We start from the raw sequence: 20,595 nt of genomic DNA, 5'->3' as shown, positions 1-20,595 counted from the left end.
TTTAGTGTTATTTTATCACCCAAAGTAAAAGATATGTTTCAAGAGACTGTGGAGAAAAAGAGGGATTTGACAACCAGCCACTATCCCTAAATATTGCTGCATATTTGCATAGTATTATCATTCCTTTATGCTTATATATAATATAGATAGAATGAAGGTTCTGATCATTAATTTTATTCGGTTAAGATACATTATACAAATGAGGAAATATGTGCAGTTTTCACTTTGGGGATGCAAAAATTATCTATTAAATATGATAATATTTGCTAAATACTAACACAGTAATACATAGTATAAATATCAAGGTTCTAAAATGCGTTAAACACTAGTTTGTCGACCGACAAGAGTCTAGTGCCTAAGTGTCTAAGTGGTGACCTAGGCGGTTATTTTAATTTTAATTAAATTTATTATATAATGTATAAATAAAGGTCTACCTATTAAAAAAAAATACATAATTGTATTGCATTACATAAATTGCAAAATAGAATAACATATAAATTACAAAGTACTAGAATATATTCAAAACATGGGGAACAAGTATACAATGACTGTTTATCTAAGTATGCAATAAGTCTCTTATACTTTATTAAAAAAAATACAAAATGAGAGTTATATTTTTCTATCTAAGTGATAGTCGCAATCTTGGGGGTGCCTAGGCGGTTCTAGGCAAGCTAGGAGGGTGCTTTGACAGGTCAAGACGTCATTTCTTATTTTGAAACGCTTAGAGATTAATCGTGGTAGTGGTCAACCACCTAATGCTTAAGAAGAGTCTTCTAGAACACTGATAAATACCATCAAAATGCATTAATATATTTTTGTTCCAATAACTCTTTAAATTTCTTCTAATTGGCCACGAATACTATATTACCAACCAAAGCTGCTTGAATTGACAATGCAAGATAGAAGTGGGATTGGCAAGTTAGTGTAGTGTAGCCTGGAAAAGGAATGATCATGAGTACATGCAAGAATCATGGAGGACGGCTTTTTTGCTTTATTTGTCTACATACATGGAAACATATGTTAGATAACATTCCAAATCTACCGCACTTGAATCTGCTAAAGGTTTTTTTATTACAAATAATCCTTAAAATTGACCATCATCATCTAGATGGTTTTAAAATTGAAAATTAATTCATGTAGTGTCTGAAAATAGGTGTTGCAAATCAATATAGTTTTTCCGTCACAATTCTAGTAAAAAAATTCATTAAATGCTGATGTAGCACATAAATGAGTCTCATAAAATTTACGGGTTTTTATCACAAATGGTCCCTGAAATTGACTCACACAATCAGATGGTTCCTGAAATTGACTCACACCATCAAGATGATCCCTAAAATTGAAAATCAATGAATGTAGTCCTTGAAAATATGTGTCGAAAATTAATATGATCATTTCGCCACAATTCTGTAAAAAAAAAAAAAAATTATTTGCTGATGTGGGTTTAATAATTAATTTAAAAAGTTATCTAAATACCTTTTGCACAATGGATTTTATTTTATTTTTTTTTCATTTTTTTATAATAGAACCTACTGCGAAGAGAGTTCCCTTCCATAAATCCTCAAAAGTACAAGGCTTAACCAATGCCTAAGAGAGGGTTTGGAAATAGTTTTCAACCAACAATAGACGCACCTTAGTTATAACCTCATTATCTCAAGGTAGACATCGTCGTTCTTTGAGTCACCAAACCATATTAGGAAATCGCCGAACAAGCTCTCCAAGATTAAGGTTGTGAGGATGTTGATCTACTAAATGTTGACGATGATGTCTCAGAAGTTGTTGCCAATCAGCAAAGCCGTCACCAAAGATGATTTCGATTTAGGTTCAATTCGGTGAAGGGTGTCAAAGTGTATAAAGATGGATGTGTTGAGATTTATTTTAGAGAATAGACAGCGAAGAAGGTAGAGGAATGTGGAGTGGGATCAAAGGTGATTGTAGATTGGGTTTTTGGGTTTCACAACTTTTTATTAACTATTAAATTATTAAACCTATTTGTAATTTTTTTTAAAATTTAATTAAACTTGTGTGATCCATTTATGTGTCACATAAGCACATAACAAAATTTTTGACAGAATTGTGACAAAATGACTAACGTTGCTTTGGGACACTTACTTGCGGGACTAATTTGATCAATTTTCAATTCAGGGACCACTTTGATGTTACAGGTCAATTTCATGGACCATTTTGATGCCGCAGATCAATTTCAATGACCATTTGTGAGAAAAAAATGATTATGATACCCATTTATGTGCCACATCAGCACTTAACATAATTTTTTACAGAATTGTGACGGAATGACCACATTGATTTGTGACACCTATTTTCAGAGACTACATTGATTGATTTTTAATTTCAGGGACCATATCGATGGTGAGGGTCAATTCTAGAGACCATTTGTGATAAAAACCTTTGCTAAATAAGGTAACACAATAGTTTTAGGACTTAGGCATCGAGAATTTTGTGTGTGTGTGTGTGTGTTGAAAACACAATTCAAACAAAATATGTCACTTAATACTATGGTCTAGTGGTATTTCTCTTCACTTGTAAGTGAAAGGTCTTAGGTTCGATCCTCCCCAAAAACGAATTTGAACCACATTATTGCTAATCCATTGTGAAGCTAATCTCACCTTCTACCCCCTTAATGTAGATAATATCGATTGTTCAAAAAAAAAAAAAAAAAAAAAAAATTCAAACAAAACACAGAGATATAAAAACATATTTATAAATGTTGAGAAAAAAAAAAAACATGGTTATGGTGGGTAGACAATTTTTTTTTTTTTGGGGGGCTAGTCATGAAATTAGTTAGAGTTTTCAGGTTTCAAAGGTTATTCTATATAAAGACGTATAAGTTAATTCTTTTACGAAATATAAGAGGCAATTTTTTACCGTGAAATATATTTCTCTTTTTCAGGAACCATCATTTTATTTTACCCCAAAAAAAAATAAAAATGAATTCTTTGTTTTTAATAAAAGACAAAGTTTGTGAATGAAAATTTGAGATTACTAAGGAATTTCAAAATGACAGAAATAGAAATGATAGAATTTTATTTTCTAGAATTTGTGAATTTTATTGTTTGATTAACCTAAAGAACAATTAAATTTGAATACATACCTTATTGTGTGTATAGAGTCATTAATTAAATATAAATCAAAGATAATAGTTATGAAATGTGGTAGCTAGTAGTGGCGTCGACAACATGGATGATGGTGGTGGTGGTGGCGGCAGTGATGGCAGTGGGTGGAGGTGGTGGCAACTGCAGGGGCCACAACGACATGTGGTGATTGTGGCAGCCGTTGTGGTGGTGTTAGGTGGTGGCCACTCATGGTCGAGTTTTTTTTATATTATTTATTATTATTTTTTTAACTCTCACTTATAGAAATTTGAAAATTACACATATTTACAAAGAATTTAAATTTGGGAATTTGAGGTCCCAAATTCCAAATTTTTTTTCACGCAAAAATTCTAAATTTCTTTGTTTATGAATTCAAACACGAAAATTAATGCGTGTAAATCTATAAATTCTTATTTTTGTCCAAATTTCAAGTTTATTTTCCTCCTCCAAATATAATATTAAAGTTGACTAAAGATACAACATTTAATTTTCCAAGTTACCCTTCTAGTCAAGTAAATACATACGTTAGGACTTTTAAGCTAGAGAAATGCTAAAATGGAATCTATTAAATTGGGAATCTCTATGGATTCCTTATCATCTCACACTTTAAAGTTAATTTTCATGTCAATGTTATAAAATATTGTGCTAAAAATATGAGATGATAATTTTTTTATAGAAAGTTCCCTTTTTTTTCTTGTTATGCAGTGGAAAATAGAAGACATGGTTGTAAATGAGAAAAAAGAAAAGGAAAAAAAGAGAAAAAGAAAAGTTGTGGTTCAATAAATGATAATTCGTTGAAAAATAAAGTGAGAGATAATACAAAGGCGCACCCAACTTTGCCCTATTCAATCAAAACGTGCTTTTACAATTAAGCGCTTTTAACTCCTATGCCTTTTACCGTTCTCTACAGCTTAAGCTTATTTACTACTTCAACCCACCAAAGTACCAAACCAAGGTCAACATCTTCTCAATAAACCCACACACCAAGAGCAAGCACAATCACTCTCTCTCTCTCTCTCATGGCGGCCACGGACACCAACAAGAAGAAGACTAGTACAACTAAGACTCAGTTGCTCTGTTTTGACATTTAGCTTCACTTTTCTGCAAATATAATTCAACCCCAACTTTCCTTTTCTTCTAGTTTTCCCTCTAAACACCTCCATTAAACCTACCTCTCTCTCTCTCTCTCTCTCTCTCTCTAGTCTCTCTCTCGGTTTTCGTGTTCCATTTCAACTTTTGTTAAAGCCCACTACCTCTCTCTCATTCCAAGAACTCTCTCCCAGCTGGAGAAAAGACCAAAAAAGCAGCTTAATTTAAGCATTTTGAGATCTGGGGTTTGTGAGTTTTGCTTAAATTTTCAGTCGTTTTTGTGCTTTCTCTTAAATATCTTTGAGCCTCAGCTAAAAGCACAGATTTTTGGTTCTGGGTTTTAATCTTTGAAACATTTCAAGTTAAAAAATGGGGAGCAAATGGAGGAAAGCAAAGCTTGCACTGGGGCTGAATCTGTGTGTGTATCTTCCCAAAACACTAGAGGATTCATCTCCCTCCTCTGTGGACTCGGCTGAGAGACTGTCTGATGCAGCCCTGCTTTCACCTGCCAATTGGGCCAATGGCTCCTCCAGGCCCACCACTCCAACCCCATCCTCTCATGGTTTGAAGCTCTCCAGAAGTGGAAGCAAATCCTCAAAGGTTTGTCTTTGATTTTCCTCCTTTGTTTGAGTTTATAACTGATGGGTTCTTATCAGTTTTAATTTATTCTGTTTGGATGCTGAGAAAATGAAGTTTCTGTGGATTCTTTGTGTTTGGTTTAGAAATTTTAGCTCAGCTAACCAAAATGGTTAATAATTTTGCTATGGTAGTTTAACATACTATATGGTGCTTAATTAACTCTTTTTTTGTTACTTTAATATTATTTTTCTGTGTCAATTTTGCTTAATTGACTTTTGTGCTGTGACTTGAAATTTAATTTATAGTTTGGTCCTAAACTAATGTTTGATATATATTACTTACTACATGAGCATTCACAGATCAGGTCTCAATTCTCTTGGCCTCAAAAGACATCAGGTCTTTGAGAAGAACACATTTAGCAGATTTTGAGGAGACAAATAAATCATTGAATGTGAATTTTAATGTTATGTTGTTTTCCTGTGTTTGAGGATGTGGGGTTAAATTTTAATGCACAAGTCACTTTCAGGACCATTCAGGACCATTCTTGTTTGCCTAAATGGTAAAAACCTTTCCTTTTCCTCCTTCCCATGGAGGGTAAAAGAAAAAGGAAAACATTTGCTGCCCTTATCTGTTGACTCATCATCTGCAAGCTTTCTGGCAGTAAATTTCATCAAGCAAGTTAAAAAAAGAGAGGGGAAAGTAGTCCCATAAAGCATCTTATAATTTCCCTTTTGTTGGTTTCTCTGGCTCCTTTCAGAGCTCTGGTTTGATCCAACGGTTAAAAACCCCGAATTATAGGATACTCCGGAGCACCATAAAAAATAGGGCAAATTTTTAGGTTTAGTTATCTTTACATTGGGTTCCATGATAGATTTTTTATCCTTTTCCTAATATGCCCCTTACATGTAGATCTAAGCTTGGATACCTAACCTTGACTTTTATCATCTTACCAGTAGATCTATCACTCTCTTTTATTTGTCTGTTTGTGATAATTCTACTCGCCTTGCCTCCCCTATGTTTAAAGGCATCTCGCTTTGCCTACCCTATGTTTAAAGGCATCTCTTACCACACAGATGCCTACCCTATGTTTTAAAGGCATCTCTTACCACACAAAAATTCCTCCTTCCTTTTGTTGGCATGACTACTTTTAGTATCACAGTTGTTTTTGTACTTAGCACGTTGCTATTGAATTGCTCAATGTATTAGAATCGTCACGCTGTGTTGATATATGATATTTTCTTTGAGATTGTTTAAAAGTTTTAATTTCCATGATGCCTGTGTGCGATAATTTGTATCGTTGGATGGATATGGCTTATTTATGCTTTCTTTCTTACACTTGTTTTATGTTTTCAGCAAACGTGTTCGATATGCTTAACCAAGATGAAACAAGGAGGTGGCCATGCTCTTTTCACTGCGGAATGCTCACATTCTTTTCATTTTCATTGCATCACATCGAACGTGAAACATGGCAATCAAATTTGCCCAGTTTGTAGGGCCAAGTGGAAAGAAATCCCAGTACAGGGTCCTAGTCTGGATCCTCCTCCTGGAAGGGCAGCTATTGGTCCGGTAGGTTGGCCCCAAAATGATGCTTTAATGACTGTGGTTCGCCGACTACCTCCTCCTCGAAGAGACTTGAGCCGGCGGCACATCGTGCCACTGTATCAGGCACACGAGCCGGGTGTATTTAATGATGATGAAACCTTAGATCACCAACCTGTGTTTGATGAGAGAAGCTCTTGCAATAAAAATGGTGGAGACGACAATTTTGTTAGGACGGTAGAGATCAAAACATTCCCAGAGGTGACAGCTGTTTCAAAATCCAATTCTCACGACAATTTTACTGTTTTGGTGCATCTGAAAGCTGCTACTTCAGTTACAAGGCAAAATCCTAGCATAAATCTTTCCAGTTTGCCTCAGTTTTCACACAATCATCGTGCTCCAGTAGACCTAGTCACAGTGCTCGACACCAGTGGTAGCATGGCAGGAACCAAGCTTGCATTACTAAAACGGGCTATGGGGTTCGTAATACAGAATCTTGGCTCCAACGACAGACTCTCAGTTATTGCATTCTCTTCAACAGCACGTCGCCTCTTTCCCCTCCGCCGAATGACTGACACTGGACGCCAGCAGGCACTGCAAGCTGTTAACTCTCTGGTTGCAAATGGTGGGACCAACATTGCTGAGGGCTTAAGAAAAGGTGGCAAGGTATTGGAAGATCGAAGGGGAAAGAATCCTGTTGCCAGTATAATACTGTTGTCGGATGGGCAGGACACTTATACTGTCAGTGGCTCTGGGCCTAACCAATCTCAGCCAAATTATCAGTTGCTCCTCCCTTTGTCTATTCATCCCAGTGACAATACAGGCTTCCAGATTCCAGTGCATGCATTTGGATTCGGTGCAGATCATGATGCATCATCGATGCACTCGATTTCAGAGATATCTGGGGGAACATTTTCTTTCATTGAGACAGAAGCTGTAATCCAGGATGCATTTGCACAATGCATTGGTGGGCTTTTGAGTGTCGTGGTGCAAGAGCTGCAGGTGGTAGTTGAGTGTGTGAACACAAGTCTCCGCCTTGGTTCAGTAAAAGCAGGAAGCTACCCAAGTCGTGTGATGGGTGATGGACGGAAGGGGGTTATTGATGTTGGAGATATGTATGCCGATGAAGAGAGGGATTTTCTGGTTTCAGTTAATGTCCCAACAGAGTCTTGTAGCAATCTCACATCGTTGATAAAGGTGAGATGCATTTACAAGGATCCCTTGAATAAAGAAACGGCAACAATAGAAAGTGAAGAAGTTAGAATTGAGAGACCCGATGTAGCTCAGCAAGCAGTAGTGTCAATAGAAGTGGACAGGCAACGTAATAGGCTCCAGGCAGCCGAGGCAATGGCTCAAGCACGAGGAGCGGCTGAGCTGGGAGACTTAACCGGTGCAGTTTCAACCCTTGAAAATTGTCGAAGGGTATTGTCAGAGACCGTGTCAGCAAAATCCCAGGACCGCCTGTGTGTAGCATTGGATGCTGAGCTCAAGGAAATGCAAGAGAGGATGGCAAGCAGGCATGTGTACGAGGCATCTGGCAGAGCATACATCCTTTCAGGATTGAGCTCACACTCATGGCAACGAGCGACAGCAAGAGGTGACTCCACCGATGGTTCAAGTCTTGTTCAGGCCTATCAAACCCCATCAATGGTTGAGATGCTTACTCGATCTCAAGCTATGTTGTTGGGTAGTCCATCAGCCCAGCGGCTTGTCCGACCATTTTATTCACAACCAAAGCCGAGGTAATCATAGAAGGTTGCTGTGTGCTCATCCTTTTGTCATTCAATTTTTATTGGGGAGAGGGAGATAAATTGAAGATACAAGGAGAGGTTTTTTTGGATGTGATTTGGCCTCCCGCGGCCTGCCTTCTATATGTAAATCAATAAAAAACGGAAAAAGAAAAACGAGGAGATGGTGAAAAAGGTATAATTGGGAAGGAAAGAAGAGAAGGGAGACTGGAAGAGTAGGGTTTAGGGTTTATAAGATCATGTATTTCTTGTGTTTTTTGTTGGGTGGTGTACATAAAGCAAATGGTTTTCTTCTCTATGAGAGAAGGGGCAAAAAGTATGTAATTGTCAAAAATGGTATGTAATTACCCTCCTCTCAATTCATTTGACAAAGTTTTGTTCAATGCATGAGTAATTTTGTTTTGTGTTTTCGATCTACGTATTTACTTGACGAAAGAATGTGAGATGTTCATCAACATAACGCCACATCCATGGAAAATTGGCTGTATGAGAGAATAAATTAGTATTGAACTCATCAATTACCATTCACGAGATTCGAACTTCAGACACTTACAAGTGAATGAAGTTACAAGGGCTTTCTTGGTTATCAATACTTCTTTCGAGTAAACAATGTTAACCCTCTTGATTCTCGACATTTACAGTGTTTTAATGACTTTGGGCAATTTATGTCCATCTTAGCTTCTCCAGTTGGGGCAGAATAATGGCGTGCGTAGATGCCGTCTGTTCCCGCCTTTGTAGCGTAGCCGTCAGCTTCCGACTGGAAGAAAGCACCTTTGTGGTAATATTTCTGCATGAACATCCACTTCTGCTTTGGTTGTGGTGCAGGTTTCAGGTTCGTCCTCTCCCACTCGCTCCTCTCTTCTTCCGTCATGTTTCTGACCTTTTCAGTCTCCTCCTCCTTCAACATCGCTTCCCGGTCCTCCCTGTCACTCTTGATCCGGACAATCTCTCTTGCCTTCCAAGCTTCATACTCCTCTGCCTCGTTTACTTCATCATCACTATCAATGCCAGCAACAATGTTTGCTTCCTGATCCAAACCTTTATCCTTCCAGATCTCCTCAACCACAATCTGCTTTGTCTTTCTCTTCCTTTCCTCCAATTTCTTTTTCCTTGGCTCCTCAAGGGCCCATTCTTCGGCTTCAAGTTGCACACGCTCAGCAATAGTATGTCTCCCCAACTTTGGGAACAAACAACGGCTTCACCATCAACATGACACTAAGCTCTTCTTCCGATTCAGTATCATACTCAGATTTCTCCTCCTCTTCCTCGTCTTCTGACGGAAGCAGTGGAGCTTCATCTTCTTGCTCCCTTTGAAGCGACATCTTCTCCTTAATCCTTTGTCTTCTTTCCTCCTTGGCATCTGCATCCTTTTTCTCCGCTTCCAACCTTGGTGCGTCATGGCTTCCTCTTCAGTTGTCGCAGCAATCTCAGCTTGCCGGAAACGCCTATGGTCAGCTCTAACATCCTCACGGTTATCTGTCCTGCTTTCAACCCAACGACGCAGCCTACGATCATCTTTCCTAACATTGTAAGAATGAGAACCCTGAGTGGGAGATTCTGCTGCCTTGAACATCCTAATATCCCCATCTTCGTCAGCAGCATGTGCCCACTCGGGAGCTTTTCCGGGCCAATACCTTGTAACTTTCTTTGCCCAATTTTACCTCTGAGCTTATCCCTTACTGCAATCACAGTATCACTAACACCTGCTGTCACAGACATTCTATATTCTTCACTCTTTCAACTCCTACCAAGCAATGTTGGAGCCAAATTTCTCAATCCCGCACGAAAACAAGACAATTATACCGCGAAACAGGTAACAAAAATTCGTAAACCAGACAGAATAACAATCTCTGCAGAATATCTAGATAGAGCAAAAAGAGAACAACCTACGGACAAAATTAAAATTCAGATGGAAATAGAGTAAAGCCAACAATTACGTGATGGATCGATGGATCGACGTTTGAATAAACGGAAGAGAAGAAAAAGAAGATATCCGGAATTGAAACCGAAAGCAATGCTTAAAGAGAAGGATGATTACAATTTATATATACGACCTAGAGTAATACAAATCCTTAACAACAATTAAAACCCTACATCCAGAGGGAATTAAAAACAGAAAGGGAGTGACAGAGTGTGAAGCTGGGAACGCAAGGCAATAGAGTTTCTGCTGTTTTTCTTTCTTTCAAGCGGAACCACGATACCAGTCCAACCTATAGACACAACCCCATCCCACCGGACACAAGACCGCCTGCTCGACCGCCTCGTGCTTTTGGTTTACTGAGGTTAGATATATAATTTGCTTCATATCTCCGTGGGTGATTAGCCAGTTGGGTAGCAAAATATTACTTTCAGGCTATGGTACCGCGCCGGAGAGGATGTACCACTTGAAAAGTTTATGGAAAAATCATAAAATATTCAATTTGGCGTGCAAATGGCTAAACGAGGAGTCCGAATACCAAAGAAAAAAAGATGCAGTGCACTTGAGAGAACGAAGCATCAAACATGGTGTTAAACTGTTAATTGCTTATTGATTTAGCGGAAAAACTTGAACAAATTCTTTCCAAACACATAAACAAAACAAAACCACAAGTTAATACATTGCATTGAGGCCGAGGTATCATTTGCCTTCACTTGGGCGAGGAATCGGCTTGTAATCGTACTTGTTAATGTCCACCTTCTGCTGCAAAACCTGCAAAATCGAATTGGGTAAGTGCCAAAATCAATCAAAAAGCTCCCAAAAGCACTTTCTAAGTGCTTATGGCTTTTGGCTTGTTGCAAAGCTTGTACCTTGAGCTCTTCCTCGAGCGATGTCTTCTTCGGCTTGTAGGCGTCGACGGGCCCCGTTCTGGAAAGTGCTTTTCGGGTCTCGATGATCTCCCACTCCTGATCGTCCTTCACCTTCGCGATGTCCTTGCTTCCTTGTATCATGTGACCGAGCCCCACCGCGCCGCACACGGTGAGCGAGATCATCGGAAGGCCGTATCGGATAAACGGATGTCTCCGCCCCCATCGCTTGTACGTCGATGATTTAATCGCAGCCGCGCCGGCTTTTGTTCTGCTGACGCTTGTCATCGCCGTGTTCATCTGGCCCCAAACCACTGCTAATTGAATTGGAAACGAACTGAATCAAATTTGGGAATTTAGGGTTTTGTTCTCTCTCTAGTCGGATGAGGAGGGGAAGAAAGAGTCAAGCCAACAGAGAAAGAAAGAGATAAAGAGAAGGATATTTTCCGGCGACAAGGAGTGCAATGGCCGCCCACAGGTGTGGGGTGGCTGAGGTATGAATCGCTGAGTGGCTGAGGGGGGGGTTGAGTAACGGGCCTGCGGGAAGGCTTCGATTGCCGCTCGGTGTTTCCGCTTTGCTAGAAACGGAACCTTAACACTTTCATAACGGTGTTTTGCTTTTAATTTTTTTTCCACTTTTTTTTTTTTATTGCATTGATCCTCAACACCGTTATGTAGGAGTTAAGTAAGAGACAGATATCGGAAACCTATCACTTGTATAAAAACTTACATGGAACGAGCTTATCAATATTTGTGTCCTGGCCTAATAATATAACGTTATGTGGAGAAAAACTTACACATGACATTATATTATTAGATTAGGACATCACGATGATGCTTAACTCATTTCATATAAATCTTTCTCGTCGCAATGAGTTTCTATTTTCCCACGTTGTAACAAATGATTGATTTTTGATATTTACACGTCGGCATTTCATATCTCATCTCTACCATTTTTTCATGCCAATTTTGCGCTCGTCTCATAAACGATGTTGCAATGACTTGTAGGTCAAGTGGTCAAGCACATTGTAGTTTTTTAGATTATGGATTGATTAACTACGTGATGAGCCCTAATTTTGTAGTAATTCTCAGTTTTAAGAAACAAAGTATTCACGATGTGCTTGAACTAAAAACATTTAGCTGCATTTTCACAAATCAATATATATATATATATATATATATATATATGTCATTTTTGCTGCATTTGCTTCTTCAAGTTTCCAAGAGGTCCAAGACCCTTCTTTACCTCCTTTTTACTGCAAGTACAACTGCTAGTGTTCAAATTCCTACCACAACCGAGACACAAACCCTTGCAACTCGGATCACATAATGCCGCGATTGTAATCTCCAGATGCACGGCGTCTCTTATGTGCTTTGAAATGTCTATTTCTTTTTCATCGGGGCGAAAATACAGCTGATCCTCGAAGTCAATTGCAGCTTCATCATCTTCCTCCTCTTGGTCACCAAATTCGGTGTAAGTTTTGGAATTGTCCCCATACATCACTCCCAGATTGATGATATCAGGTTCTTCAATGGGTTCATCAGTTAGGAGAAGGGCGAAGTTGGAGAAAATGCACTCAGCCGCTGGCTCTCCACACCTTCAACATAATGAACAAATCTTAACTCAGAGAAAATAGCATATTATACAGAAAAAATTGTATGAAACCTTATCAATGTTTTCATCAGCCGACTTAAGAGCAATAATACATAGAACCGGTCCCACGTTTAAGAATCTAGAACAGTATTCATTGCCAAGAGAGGTGAATGCAAAGATAGAAGTTCAACAGGATCTCTTGGTAGTTCCTGGTTTATCTTAAGTTTCCCCTCTTCGGGATTCATCGAAAGCTTAGAGGCTTCCCACCTAGGAAAATGGCAGGTTCCCAACAGTGGAATGTCTCCTTACTATTCGCATCTTGCACCTACCCATATGTCTAGAGCTGATCTGGCAGACTAGAGGGGTAAGCGGTCCAACATAACTTGTATTTTCAGACAGACACGTTTCCTAGTCTCTAAGGCCAGGTAGACTAATTCAATGCACAAGCATCAAATGAAGACTCATGCATAATTAATCCTAATTTTATATAACACATAAAAGTCGCAGGAAACAGCAACAATAACAGTGAAATTGCAAACTCGAACACTTACACATTTCAAAAGTGAAAATAATATGAATGCATGTCAACCAATGTATTAAAAGCGTGAGGCGTGGGCGAGGCGTCCGAGGCGAAGCCTAGCCTAGGCGTGAGGCGTGAGGCGAAGCCTTACAGGATTTAATTTTTTTTTTATATATATGTTTTATATATTATACATATAATTGTATAAAAAATAATACTATGTAAAATAAACATCCATTCTCAATTTTTCATTCAAATCCATAGTCATTCAAAAGATAATATCATTTAAATTCATCATTCAAAGGTAATATCACTCAAATTAAGTTTATGGTATAACTATAAGAGTATAAGACTATAAGTTTAAAACAGTTTGGCAGCCACAGACATAAAACCGTGGGCTCTGTCCCTGTTTTCTATTCCCTGTTTTCTATTCTGCTTCTTCCTCTCTCTCTCTGTCTCTCTCTCTCTGTCCCTGTTTTCTATTTTGCTTCGGCCTTCCCCAGAAAACACCGGCCCCAGAGAACTATAAACTATTACAGAGGACTTTTCTTTAAGATCCTCGCTAGAAAACTAAATCCCCAATTCCCATTAACCCCAGAGAACTATTAACCCCTTCCCCAGAAAATAAATCCCTAATTTCAGAAACCCTAACCTTTGGGATCTTGCTGACGGCGCTGGGGCTGGGCTGATGGCGCTGAGGTGACGGCGGCGGGGTGATGGCGGCGTGGCGGCGTCGCAGAAGGCAAGGCAGAGGCAGAGTCGCAGAAGGCAAAAAATGGAGTAGAAGAAGCAAGGCAGAGTCGCAGAAGGCAAAAGGCAGAGGCAGAAAAATGGGTCGAATTCGAAGGTATGGTGGGTGATGAAGACTGAAAATCCTTACCCAAACGACGTCATTTTGGGTTTGGATAGTTTAAAAAAAAAAAAAAAAAAAAAAAAAAAAACGTCCAGACGCCTTCCAGACGCCTTGAGGCGCGCCTCCGCCGCCTCGGCGTCTCCGGCGAAGCATTTCGCCTACTCCAGCAAAACTGAGGCGTTTGCCTCTCCGCCCAGCCTCAAGGGCGCCCTAGGCGCGCCCCGAGGCGAGTTCTTTAAAACATTGATGTCAACACAACATAATAAGAGAAGTAAAGTGTGTCGATTATCGGCATCACAGGATGACAGGAATCAACCAAATGAGAAATTAAAATACCTGCTGCAAGTCAGCGTGATAACAGTTTTAATGATCCCATCAAGCCTCAGTTTTTGCTTCTTCCTAGTTATGTCAATGGAGATCTGAACTGGTGTGCCCTGTGGATAATCCTTCACAGCTTTGGTGACCCGTAATCCCATAACTGAAGCCCTAGATTTCGAGACCTCTGTTGAAAGGTTCTCCAATCCAAGCCTCTCCAACGTTGTGCAATACTCAACATGTGATATCGAAGCGTTTCTCTTGTAAATTACTGCCCCTTCCCAGGGCGACTCTGTGTCTTCATTATCCCCCAAGTCAAGAAAAACCGCGTCTTCTCCAGCAAAAGACTGATAATCAGGCTTTGTGCAGCTCATTACAGTGGACCTCAAAATGCCATTTGGGTTTCTTGTAGAAGTTGTACGCATATTTTCTGTAATGCAAAATGGGCTTTTGCAATGAACAAACGGAACACATGAATGTTTCGTAGTATTCTCACAGGATTTTAATTTAGAAACGCTATGGCGGTTAAAGTACGAGGAGGTGGCAATGGAGGATGAGGTGACTACAAATGACATTATAGCTTCACAATCTAACAAAGCTTCTAACAACTACAAAAGGGTTTGAAGCATAATGCGAAATGCTAGATATTAAGAATCTTTCGTAAATTTAAGACGAAACCAGAAACCCAACAAGTGAATAAGAAACCATATCTGCAAGAAAGATAGAAATAGTTCAGACCAGAAGAAAAATTAGATATATCAGATTGCAAAGTTTAGCATAAACCCACGAAACATTAAACCCACTTAGCATATACTGAAAACAATACAATGAAAACAGTTTAGTTAGCAAAATCGCAACATGTAAAAAGAACGCACTGAAAATTTCAGCTGGGCATTTCAACAAACACCTTATGTTCATTGCTCAAGAAACTCAATCTTGTTACACATTTTCCAAAAATTAAAACAGACAAAATTTGATATATAAAGCACAAGAAGCACATGAAATAAAAATATAAAAATAAAAAATAAAAACCAAAAAATTATGTAAATATTTAAACTTTATTGCGGGTGAGGGTGCTTACAGTGACGAACGACGTTGAACAGAGGTGGAAGATGTAAGCTTTGCTTCTTTGCAGAGAGCGATTGCCACCTTTATCTATTCAGATTCTGAAAATGGGCCTTATTTGTTCTCGGCCCACAACTCTTGTTTTGGGTTGCAGCTTGGTTTGACTAGGCCCCGAAACGACCAACCTCCATTCTTTTATACATCCGATGTTGAATTAGCGAAATCGAATTTAAAATCTCCAGCATAATTTTTTTTTAATTTTTATATACCTTTTCTTAAGTGTTTTTCTTAGAAAAATGAAAAATTGAGAGATCAACACAAATTTCTATCAAAAGAATTTTATCATATTTTGGATAAAATAATATTTTTTTTAAAGTACTCTTGATCCAAATAAAAGAAGATTTGAACTTAAATTTGATAAGTTACGGGCACGCCGCTTTAACAAATTGGTCAAATCTAAGTAAAATAAAATTCCAACTTAAAAATGTAATAGACTGGGAATACAAGTAATGCTCATCTAAGGTCATCATTTTGAGGACCTGTGAGGTCCTCTTTTCTTTAAACCCTTAAATTAATCTGATGATGCATTAATCAATGATTCTTGTTACACACTAAGTTCCTAACAAAATAATAATCTCGATTAAAAAAGAGGTTCGCACGTGAAGCTCTTCCGTTTTCTTCCCCCCCCCCCCCCCAACCCAAAAAAAGTCCCTCTCTCTGCGCCTCCCTCTCCGTTTGAGCTTTTTGCACGGGCAGTAGTGTAGATATTAGTAGATTAAGATTAAGAATAATATTGGCCAATCAAGAAAATATTCCTGTGTTTACTAATAAAAGATCCACTTTCTACAACATCGAAAGGAAAGATGACCTCATTAATCTCAACAATTTGCACTGCTGCTCACGCAAAAAGCTTAGACGGAGGGGGAGAGGAGAGGGAGAGAGACGGGTAGGGGAAGAAGACGGAGAAGTTTCACACATGAACTTTCTTTTTAATCAAGATTATTATTTTGTTAGGGTGTAATAGGGATAACATAAGGTTACTGATTAATCCATAATCCGTTTAATCTGAGGGTTAAATGAAAGATGACCTCACATCTTCTCAAAATGAAAACCCTAGATGAGCATTACTGTTGTGAACACTCGAGCCAAACAGTTATTTTCCATGTCCTCCCACCTGCGGTTAAGGTTTCCTAAAATAAAAAAAATTAAAAAAATAAAATTAAAAAAAAAAAAAAAAAAAAAAAAAAAAAAAAAAGATAACTGCTGGGTGCTAAGATAAACTAATTATTAATTAACTAGAGAAAAAATTATAAGAGAAAAATGAATATAAAATTATCCCACAAGACAGAATAAACAAGTTCCATTAAAATTCGCGTTTTTAAAATCTCAATCTCTTAATCGATTATATTCATATTTTTGTTTGCAGGGTTTGGGTGCTTTTTTTGCATTAGATTTTGACTTGAGCCTCAAGCCAAACCTCTTCAAGAACGTATTCCAACTCCCCTTTGTCTTCACCAGCTTCCCAATCTCTTGCTTCATGCTCAAGCACTCTTTCTCGAGCTCCGAAACTCGTTCTCTCATGTCAACTGTTGCAACATGATCACGCGTAGTGCCAGCTCGAGTAGGTGCCTCAGTTCGAGCAAGCGCAAGGTTTCCGCTTTGGGTTTGTGAGTTCTCGAGATTGTCAGATGCAAAGAACCAGCCGCCAATTGATGTGCGCAGGCGAAGCTGTTCGAAGAATAGAACTTGGACAATGACGCGAAGTGGTAGCCTCTCATTTTGCGCTGCGTGCGTGCTGGCTTCCAATGAGAGCTTCTGGCAGTTCATAAGCCGGCAGATTTGTTCCTTCTCGGAGTCTGTCAGCCAAGGATGGGCCTGAACTTGAGAAAAATGTAAGCATTGGAATGCTAAGTCAGAGAAGGTTATCAAACAGTCATTAAATATATGTTGAAGAAGTAATGAAATATGAACATTTTTAATGGATGCAATATTCAAAAGCGAAGCATGTTTTCGAGTCCCTGTAGTATCGCAAAGTTTCCACTTTCGTTCCTGTATTTTTCAATAGCAAAATTACAGGAACCAAAAGATCGTTTTAGCGCCCTTTAAATTATGAAATAATCTTGAGTATGAACAGAATTTAGAGGACCTTTACCTTGAGGTATACATCGATAGCACGATAAATTCCATCATCTAATGGTCTGGCATATTCCGGGATAGCAGCAGCTAGTGACTGAAATTTCTGCAGTTTCAAGTTAACATCAGGTGCAACTTCAGCAAGATATCCATCCACCAGGTTAGCCACCGAGGTTATTGCAGTCAGCGGTTGAGAAGCACCGATCAGCTGGCCCTCATCAACAATAGAGCTAGAAGTATAATTAATTGAATCGCGGTCCATGAGCATGAAGTGGTCAAGAATCCGCTGAATGCAGTCAATATCATATAGGGTCTCCACTGAGTACCCCATGTTTGGTATCAGAAGATCTTCAAGAGCTGCTTGTTCCAATTGAGCACCAACTCGTTTCTCTAAGCTCTCGAGACATGATGCACTGGCTTGCAAAATCATAGATGTTCGGAGAAGCCTAAGCAGGAAGTTGGTTGGCGTAACGCCCTTCTGATCAGGAAGTAATCCCACAATCTCCTCAAGGAGAGTCCTTTGGTCTCCATCAGATGCAGCAGGAACAGTTGATAACGGGGCAACACGATTTCCATTATGGAAACTTGATTGCCTGCCCAACAAGGAAAGATGCCTCTTTGCATAGTGCATTATTGAGCCAGCCTTCCTCTCTGGCTTCATGCCTCCTATTTCAACCGCTCGAATCAGCCTCTTAAAAAATGGATACTTCAGGAATGAGACATCTTCATACCACCAATCTTCGCTGACCAGGTGTGGCTTTGCTGTCGTGTATATTCCATTCCAAAACGCCACACCCTCTGAGCTCTGCACGGCATCCTTTCCCGGCACAGGCCAACTGAATAAACCTGGATCGGCACTCGCTTTCATTGCCAATGAATTGATGCATCTCGAAACAAGATGAAGCTCTTCTGCATGAGGCAAAACCTCTTCGCAGGTTTCGAGTGCTTTAATTGAGTCGCTCCAATTACTGAAGATTTCGTTTAGAAAATCCTCCGCTTGTGTGATGAGGTTTCCCTCACTGAATTCTTCACTCATACGAAGATACTCAGCAGCGCACCTCACACTGACTACATTCAATGCGTTGAGTTCTATTCTTACACCGTAACAAAATTTGGCTACCAGCAAGAAAATTTTGGCTCCACCTGGAATGTCATGCAGTTGCACTATGCCTTTTTGCTCATCCTCGCTAGAAAGTTCTCCAATAATGTTGTCTAGTAATCCGCTTCTGGATAGCAGTGGAAACTGGTGGACATATCGAACAAAGGTAGAAAAATTACAGCTCATGAGCACAGGCGTGAAAGAAAACACAAAACTGCATATATAAACATTTGATAAAATCTGCAAAAGTTTTGAGATGCAAGGCCTATAGGCTTTTGATTTCCGAAACAAAATCGTAGTACTAATACATTATGTAGAGTTCATAACGAGAAACGAAAGCAGAACATAATTGTAAGCTTGACCAAGTAAAGTTCACCTTGTGGAGATGGAAAGACGTTTCTCCAACTTCAACTACGACGTCACTAGCGAGTCCAGTTGAGCAAAGCCTGCCAAAGAGAATACTTATTCTCCGGTAAAGAAGACAAGGACATAGAGGTCGAATTGATTAACAAAGGCATAACTGGTACATATTACTAGTTAGGTTTTCTTTTTTAAACTGAGGAGATTGTACATCGATCGCACCATTCAACTCAACTGCTATCTGAAACTTATCTTTTATCTTCAAAAAAAATCCGTTGAGGGATCCGACAGAAAATGACGACTAGGATGTGCAGATGTACATATAACAATCACTTCATGAAGCGAAAGCGGCCAACAGGTTGCAACCAGGCCAGTGACCCCAAAAGGATCAAGGACAAAGGAGTTTTAACAGCAGAGGGCACAAAATTATGTGACAAAAGAATTACAAAAGTTCAACTTCAGTCCAAAACCACATAAAAACCGTTGGCGAGAAAGCATTGGCAAAAAACTAGCAAGGTTAAGTCATACACTTTCTGATATTACCTAAGTCAACAATTTTCAGAGAAGATTGAAACAGATGAAAGTAAGTACATAAAGCATTTCTTGTAAAAAGACAGTTCCCAGTCACAATGATAGAAGTTTTGATGTGGAAATTTATACAGTTCTGCGCGGTTCATAAGACCGATTCCATGCTTTGCTTTTCTCCCAAACACCAACAATTTATAAAGCAAAAAATTTACGCTTCTAAATCTCTCTATGAACTGAATTAATGCATCTTCTCCTAATCCTTGTATCATTGAAGTTGTGCAATATGCTTAAACCATATCAATTCACCCAGTAACGACTGGTAAATCTTCTAACATTTTCACATGAAAACAAGTTTTCGCAGATCCCAGATTACATATGACAGATCCCTTGAGTGACTTGACAGAAAAATAACAATGCACAAAGGAGAGAAGTTTTTTGACAATGCCGGGAAAAGATTAGGGAAGGAAGGTGCATTACTACAAGAAAGCTAAAAAATGAAGACATTCTTATGATTAACCATAGGTAAATGCATCAGAACACGCAATTTACGCGTACAATGTGTGCAGAGTCACACACACACACTGATGCTCACAGTCCACAGTCTGGGATCGATGAAACATTAAAAAATACGCACCTTAGCAAATCAAGAGTATTGCTAAACGAAATTAACCATTAACTAATCATCCTCAGTATTAGCATAAGTCAGAAATTCAACTCATAACGTTTGATTAATTCATAAATCATTGACAAAAAGAAACAAAACCCAATTGATCATTTCTCTACAAGAAACTAACGGGAATGAGAAATCCCAAAAACCATAAATTGAAATATTTTCAGTGGTATATATGAATATATGAAAAACCCAAACCCAGCAGTCTGAAATCACCATGTTAAAAGAAATGTGGTAGCAATATACAGAAACAAACGAAAACCCTGAAGGACCAGAAAAGAACGTACCAAGTTTTGCCATCGAGGAAGAAGACTTCAGATTTGGATCCCAGCTTCACGCACGCCATGTCTGATTCAGTAATCCCTCTCTTCTCTCTCTAATATCACTCAAAACAGTCCGACATACCAAACGAGGCGGCTCATACAAAAATGTGATAACAATGATGACAACGTCAGTGAGACTCTCTCTCTCTCTCTCTCTCTCTCTCTCTAAAATCTTATTTTTCTGAGCTTTTAGGGGGAAGGGCACGCTGCAGATGGTCCCGAGTCCAAAGGGGAGGATCTAATCTAAGAGAGAGAGAGTTCAGTTCAGTTGCTGCTGTTACGGGAA

General features: G+C 39.0%; 4 protein-coding genes and 1 pseudogene across 4 annotated transcripts; 1 reads left to right on the top strand and 4 right to left on the bottom strand.

Moving 5' to 3' along the window:
* Nucleotides 1-4,040: 4,040 nt before the first annotated feature.
* On the top strand, nucleotides 4,041-8,448 carry LOC137720004 (E3 ubiquitin-protein ligase WAV3). The gene is made up of 2 exons (XM_068458994.2): nucleotides 4,041-4,799; nucleotides 6,132-8,448. Exons 1-2 carry the CDS (start codon nucleotides 4,569-4,571, stop codon nucleotides 8,061-8,063), a joined length of 2,163 nt encoding a protein of 720 aa, XP_068315095.1. The 5' UTR covers nucleotides 4,041-4,568; the 3' UTR covers nucleotides 8,064-8,448.
* Nucleotides 8,449-8,564: 116 nt separating this feature from the next.
* Nucleotides 8,565-9,931, bottom strand: LOC137719739 (uncharacterized; annotated as a pseudogene).
* Nucleotides 9,932-10,568: 637 nt separating this feature from the next.
* LOC137720979 (cytochrome C oxidase assembly protein) lies at nucleotides 10,569-11,416 on the bottom strand. Its single transcript, XM_068460107.2, has 2 exons — nucleotides 10,853-11,416; nucleotides 10,569-10,754 (listed from the first exon to the last, which is right to left on the bottom strand). Exons 1-2 carry the CDS (start codon nucleotides 11,147-11,149, stop codon nucleotides 10,683-10,685), a joined length of 369 nt encoding a protein of 122 aa, XP_068316208.2. The 5' UTR covers nucleotides 11,150-11,416; the 3' UTR covers nucleotides 10,569-10,682.
* A 554-nt stretch (nucleotides 11,417-11,970) lies between these two features.
* LOC137721330 (BTB/POZ domain protein, putative (DUF177)) lies at nucleotides 11,971-15,342 on the bottom strand. Its single transcript, XM_068460428.2, has 3 exons — nucleotides 15,213-15,342; nucleotides 14,153-14,841; nucleotides 11,971-12,447 (listed from the first exon to the last, which is right to left on the bottom strand). Exons 2-3 carry the CDS (start codon nucleotides 14,704-14,706, stop codon nucleotides 12,039-12,041), a joined length of 963 nt encoding a protein of 320 aa, XP_068316529.2. The 5' UTR covers nucleotides 14,707-14,841; nucleotides 15,213-15,342; the 3' UTR covers nucleotides 11,971-12,038.
* Nucleotides 15,343-16,539: 1,197 nt separating this feature from the next.
* Nucleotides 16,540-20,458, bottom strand: LOC137719738 (BTB/POZ domain-containing protein At5g03250). The gene is made up of 4 exons (XM_068458769.2): nucleotides 20,274-20,458; nucleotides 18,805-18,874; nucleotides 17,349-18,572; nucleotides 16,540-17,071 (listed from the first exon to the last, which is right to left on the bottom strand). The coding sequence occupies exons 1-4, from the start codon at nucleotides 20,330-20,332 to the stop codon at nucleotides 16,583-16,585; spliced, it is 1,842 nt and encodes a 613-aa protein (XP_068314870.2). The 5' UTR covers nucleotides 20,333-20,458; the 3' UTR covers nucleotides 16,540-16,582.
* Nucleotides 20,459-20,595: the final 137 nt, after the last annotated feature.

This window comes from Pyrus communis, chromosome 1 (assembly GCF_041283825.1).
Source record: "Pyrus communis isolate YQ-2024b chromosome 1, ASM4128382v1, whole genome shotgun sequence".
In the NCBI taxonomy this organism is placed as follows: domain Eukaryota; kingdom Viridiplantae; phylum Streptophyta; class Magnoliopsida; order Rosales; family Rosaceae; genus Pyrus; species Pyrus communis.
Note: the sequence above shows the minus strand (reverse complement) of the source record. Positions and strands in the feature narration are given on the sequence as shown.